This window comes from Malania oleifera, chromosome 10, assembly GCF_029873635.1.
Source record: "Malania oleifera isolate guangnan ecotype guangnan chromosome 10, ASM2987363v1, whole genome shotgun sequence".
NCBI classification, from domain to species: domain Eukaryota; kingdom Viridiplantae; phylum Streptophyta; class Magnoliopsida; order Santalales; family Ximeniaceae; genus Malania; species Malania oleifera.
In genome coordinates, this window is record NC_080426.1 from 26273411 (window position 1) to 26279558 (window position 6148).

The 6148-nt window shown below is 39.9% G+C and overlaps 1 protein-coding gene across 1 annotated transcript; it reads right to left on the minus strand.

Moving 5' to 3' along the window:
• Positions 1–444: 444 nt before the first annotated feature.
• Positions 445–5461, minus strand: LOC131166075 (pectinesterase-like). Its single transcript, XM_058124315.1, has 2 exons — positions 4043–5461; positions 445–1314 (listed from the first exon to the last, which is right to left on the minus strand). Exons 1-2 carry the CDS (start codon positions 5142–5144, stop codon positions 623–625), a joined length of 1794 nt encoding a protein of 597 aa, XP_057980298.1. The 5' UTR covers positions 5145–5461; the 3' UTR covers positions 445–622.
• Positions 5462–6148: the final 687 nt, after the last annotated feature.

Here is a 6148-nt window from a genome sequence, read left to right on the forward strand (position 1 = left end):
ATTTTTTACAAAAACTTTTTTCTAAATTGATACTGCCTTTTCTGCCAAATTTTTTATGAATTTTTTAATGTAATTCAATACTCCTAAAAAACATTTTCGCTGCCTTCTATCTTTGAATTCATTAAGGAATTCACATAACCTTTCTACTATAGTTGAAGTTTCTCTTCACTATTTCGAATTTTTTAAGCCTAAAAATTCAATCTGAGATTACATCCAAATGATTTTTTCTTTCTTAAAGAACCATTCCTTCATTTCTAAACACTTATGCCGCCTGTTTTAATTGTTCTAAATGATCCCTAATATTTTCACTAAACACTAGAATATCATCTATATAAACAATAACAAATTCAGTCATTTTTTCAAACATTTTATCCATCTTTCTCTAAAAGATTTTTGAGATATTCTTCAAACCAAATAATATAACTAGCTATTTGAAAAGTTCAATTCGCGTAGTGAAGAGGTAGGAGCTGCTCTTTCATTGACACTTATTGCAGAAATTGGTATCAGAGCACAAAGGCCGCACATTTAATTTCCACTAAGACGAATCATTAATTCTCCTGAAAATAAAACCTGAAAAAAAAAGAAAAAATTACACCCACCATCGCGCGCACGTCCATTAATTCTACAGCCCAAGAGAGAACGGAAAACCAGTGTCCCGCAACCACCCGCCGCCGCCAATAAAGTTCCCAGCGGTGAACATCTGCGCCTCCGTCGCGCTCGTAATCACCCTGTATCCCTTCCAGTTAACCCTGCCGCCGGTCGCCGCCCCCGAGCCCGTGTTCTGGTGCTCCCCGTAGTACAAAGTGTCCAGCGCGAAGGGGCCGTCCCACTCATGCCATCCCGCCGGGTGGATCACGTCGGTGATGGAGCTCTGCATCACCACCGTCCGCGAGTACTCTTTCCACGGCCGTCCCAGGTACGTGGGGAAGCTGCTCTGCACGGGTCGGAGGTCCGAGGTAGACCCGATCCGGCACTTCTGGATCACGATGCCCGTGTTCTGGTTCGGGTCGGTCCGACCCTGCGCCGTCAGCATGTTCTTTTGGCCGGGGTCCGGTCGGCGGGCGTGAATGTCGCAGTCCTGGAGCACCGCCGCCGCGTTGCCGAAGATGAAGTCGACGGTGCCGGCGATGAGGCAGTTAATGTAGAACTGGCGGTTGGAGTGGACGTAGAGGGTGTCCTGGTAGGCGAGCATGTCGCATTGGTAGAAGGCGGAGAAGTCCGACCCGACCCGTAGAGCCACGGCCTGGTGGTTCGATGCCCCGGCTGTGTTTTCGAAGGTTATGTCTCGGGCCAAAAACCGTTCGCCCACCGCAGCTGCACCCACCCGAAAGTGAAGATCCGTTAAGCAAATAGAAGTAGCCAAATAAGGAGGGCGAGATGGGCCTACTAAGTTTCTTGAAGAAACGCATTAATTAAATTAATGGGCTTACTCGTTTGATGGGCCTACATTTTCAGGCTGGAGCCTGGAGCCCATGTTCCATGGACTTAGACGCTCCAATTCAATTAAGGATTTTGGGAATAAAGAAAGAAAAATACAGAGGAAAATAGAAATCAATTTTCTTTTTTATAAAATAATAGAAGGCAGCGCAGCATAGTCTCTAAATATTAACCTGTATATTATATTTATAAAATAAGTTAATATTATTTTTTATTTTATTAAATATATAATAGTAGGATAGGAGGGCGTTGATAATATAATCAAACTAGCAAGGATAATTTAGTCTCAGAAATAAAATTCCCACTAAATGAGATTCTCATAAAATTTACTAAGCGGATTGAAATTAAATACTTCTATTTTTGTGTGTCAATGATTTAAAGTGTCGTACTAAATGAAACCTCTTTAACGAATAAAATTGTATATAAAATAGAAAGAGAATCGAGACCAATCATACATACATAAAGGAAAAGCTAATGATGATCATAGGTTAAAAAATGTATAAATAAAGTAATATTGTGATTAAAGTAAATAGAGGGATGCTAAATAAAGTAAAGTGGTCCAAAAGTTGCAACCATAATATTGAAAAAAGTGATAGTCTGGTGTGCATAAGCCAGCTGGTCAAATTACATTTTAATCATCGGACAATATATTAATAATTGTCGGGGTTATATTGAAAATATTGGTCTTACACATGTTATTTTTTTTTATTGTTTTAAGTTTGTTCAAATTGGTCAATTCATTCTAATGTTTGAACAAATGATAAAATTAATGTACCGTAAGGTAAAAATTCAATTAAGAAAATGCGTTTAATTTATCAAACTTATAACCAAAGAGACCTTCAAATATGGTAGAATGTGGATGGAAATAGAGAGGGGACCTTACTCCTTATACGCAACAAAAATTAAATGTGAAAGAGGCCATTAATAAATTTAATTTCTGTGGGGATTTAGATTTGGTACCACAAGAGATAAGATAGGTAGATGGAGTGGGCCAATGCATGCATGCCAGCTGCAGTCCAATTGTCCATTTCCATGATGTGAAATGCAGCCTCCCATTACCACACATAAAAAATAATACTAATTATATTAATAAATAATTTTTGAAAATAAAATAAAAAATAAATTCAACTATCCTTGCACTTGGGATATTGATAAATATAATTTATTTATTTATTACGCTTCTATAATTTTTTGTTTTTTTTGGGACTTAAATTCAACCACATATAATTAAGCATTTTTTGGTGGGTATCAATACGCAGGGCGTTTTATTACTTGTTCCCTTCAAGAAGAAAGTTCTTTCATTGCGCAACTCCCGCTCATTCGGGGCCACAGCTTTGCACGATCGGTCCATTTTTTTAAGTCAATAAAACATTTTCCATGAAATCATGACTTCAAACAAAGGAAAAGTCCATATAAAAAATCATATTTGTCCGACATTTTTCAGATAAATTATATTAATATTTATCTAAATTCATCCAAATATAAATACTACAGCACTCTATTAAATTTATAAATTAATATAATATATAAAGATTAGTGAATTTGAATATTTATACAAAGCCCTAACGTTTTGTTAATAACTCAAGTTTTGTTCTAAGAAGAATAATTTTAAATTACTAATAATTTTTTAGAACAAAACACTTACTCCTAATTGTTGATAAAAAAAAAAACAGAATTTTTTTTTGAAGTATTTTGGCATATTAAAAAAATTAAAGCATAAAACGCATACTATTCAAGTTTGTCTAACTTCTCAAAAAATTAAATGAAAAGAGGAAAAGCAGATGGGAAAGGAGACAAAGGGACAAATATAGGAAGGGGAGTCGAAGACGCGTGAAGGGCCATGCGGTGCACGTGAATGCCGTGATTATAATGAGTCAGGGCACGGCGCCCATTGTCATCAGATCAACACCCTAGCTATCTAGTATCTACGTACCTACCCCACATGTTTCCACCTCTAAAGACTTCCCACTTGCCATGTTCCAACTCCACCCACTCAACTAAAGTTCATAATTCTTATGTCCACTCGAAATGTTCCAACCCTACGCATTTAATTCGATTTTTAAATTTTTAAATTTAATTTTTCAATAAAATTTAAATAGGAAAAGAATTATAAATGGAATGGATCGAAAATGACCTTTTTTTATTTTCGTTTTATATATATAATTCAAAAAATTAAATTAGTATTCTCAATTCTAACCTCTTATATAGACACTTTTGAAATATGATTCACGAAAAAGAATAGCATTTTGAATATAATTCATGTTAACCTAATAGAAGGATGAGAAAAATTAATTAATTAGGGATCCTTAATCCTATTAATTAACTTAATCAAAAGTACTGATTGACCCTACTTACCCATTTTTGGCCCACCATGAAATACTAAATATTTACTTTTGATGTATGAAAAATACGCGACGCACTAGCAAGTCGACTTCAAGCCCATGCTATTGCACTAACTCTGGATGGTCCTGGTCCTTCAGCCTATCCAATTCATGTCTATGTCACTCTCTCGGTCCCATGTGAATTTGTCAGCAATGAACAAATTAAGACGAAAAAAACCACACACGCTGAAAAAAATATGAAGAATTAATAATGCTGTGCTTACCGACGGTCGCAGAATGGAAGGTGGTGCTGCCGCCGCGGACGCTCCTACTGGCGGTGATGATGGTGTTCTTCCTTCCCTCGCCCATGAACATTATATTCGTCTTCTTCTTCGGCACCTCCACGTTCTCCCTGTACACCCCCGCCTTTATTTTTATCACGTACCTCGTGCTGCTCTTCTCCGGCGCCGCCGCCACAGCTTCCGCCACCGTCTTGAAATTCCCGCTCCCGTCCGCGGCAACCACCACGTTCGGCGTAACCGTCGGCGACTGCAGCAGCCTCCTGTCTCCCGCCGACAGCCACTCCGGCCACCCCCCTTCAGCCGCCTGCACCTCCCTCGTCCGCCGCCCGCTCGCCGCGCGCTGCTTCTCCTCAGCCATCATGTCCAGGTCCGTCATGTTCTTGATCATGGCGAGCGCGTTGCCGCACATGTGCTCCACGTGCACCTGTCCGTCCAGCAGCTTCAGCCGGACCCCCTTGTCGGCGTCCTCGTGCGAGAAGCCGTCAATGCATGTGTCCTGGTTCGTCATGGCGGCGCTCAGGAGCGTCTTCAGGTCGTTGGCGTGATGGGAGAGCGATTTTCCGTTGGGGTAATCGCTGAGGTCCTCAGCCGCCTTCCGGAGCTCGTCGAGGGTTTCGTCGAGGGTCTCCAGGCAGTCGTGGAGGGCAGTCTTCTCGCGCTTCGTCAGGTGCTTGAAGGTGGCGATGATGGCCTTAATGCCGGAGTAGTTTTTTCGGACGGCTTTGGTGGTGAGGTTGAGGGACATCTCGATGACGTCCTTTTTGGAGGTGAGCATGGCGGCGGCGCTGGGGACTTTGGCGACGGCGGAGTAGCATAAGTCGGGGTAGCGGGTGGAGGCGCAGGAGGATTTGAGGATGGCGTGAGCTGTCGGGGACACTGATTCGAGTGATGAGGAGCCATTGTGGCCGTGGGATCTCACTCCGGCGACGATGCCGATGACGGCGGCGACCAGTAGGAGGGATGAGACGATGATTAAGAGGAGTTTCTTACTTCTGACCTTTGGGGTTGTAGTGGAAGTGGAAGTAGAAGTACTGGGTTTGCCAGGAAATGGCATTCCGGCGAAGAGTTGCTTAGCGTGGGTCATTTGGGGGGAGAGAAACCAGTATGGATTTGGAAGGAGAGTGGAAAATGACAGGTTTATAAAGAAGGAAAAGGAAGTGGTGTGGGACTGGTGGGGAACGAGGAGCGGGATGATGATGAAGAGGCAGATGGTCCTTACTCCTTAGCTACTCTCGCACTTTCTTATTTATTTATTTATTTATTTTTATGATAAAGCTGTAGCGGGGATTGTTTTTATTTATTATTTAATTATATTGCATTAAATCAATAATAAAACCCACGTGAATGAGGGGCTCTCCCTTCCCTTTGTACGTAAAAAATATTCGGAGCATCCTCATCTATTTTTAACCTTTTAGTTTATTAATATTTTTAGGAATCAAAAACTATTCTCTTCCAATAGAAAAACAGTCACAAATTCTAACAAGTGGTTATTAAAAGACTTCTTTCACCAATCATGCAAGCTAGCATGTTGTGTATATATGCTTCTTATCAAATTTGTCATCTATTAATTAATTTATAGCTCATCTAAATAGTGCTGCAATCTTCTCAATAATTGAAATTGATTTCAAATAATGTCCCAACTCAGTAATAGTTAGCCATTTTTTTAATAAATTTTTAAAGTTATTTGGTCATATACTACGTGCAAAATTTTAGGTCATCAATAGCTTTTGGGGGCTTCTTGCTAGCTTCAGACGACTCGATCTCTATGACTTGATTTCATTTTACTGTTCAACCTTCAAACTCATGTTTATAGTCTTTTAAGCTAACTATAATATCTAGGGCTCTATATAATTTTACGTTATTTACAATTACCTCTAGGCTACAATTGGCTCATGCTGCATGGAGAGATAACATTAATGGTACTAAGCATAATCAAAGCCAAAAGTATTCATTATTGCATGACTGTCAAGCTAGTCATCGACCCAATTGTATCAATAGCTATATACTCCATGGAGCTATTGATCAATTTAGTAACAACTTGTTTTGTGACATTTGCAGATAGATAGACACTAATTAAGGTATGATTCA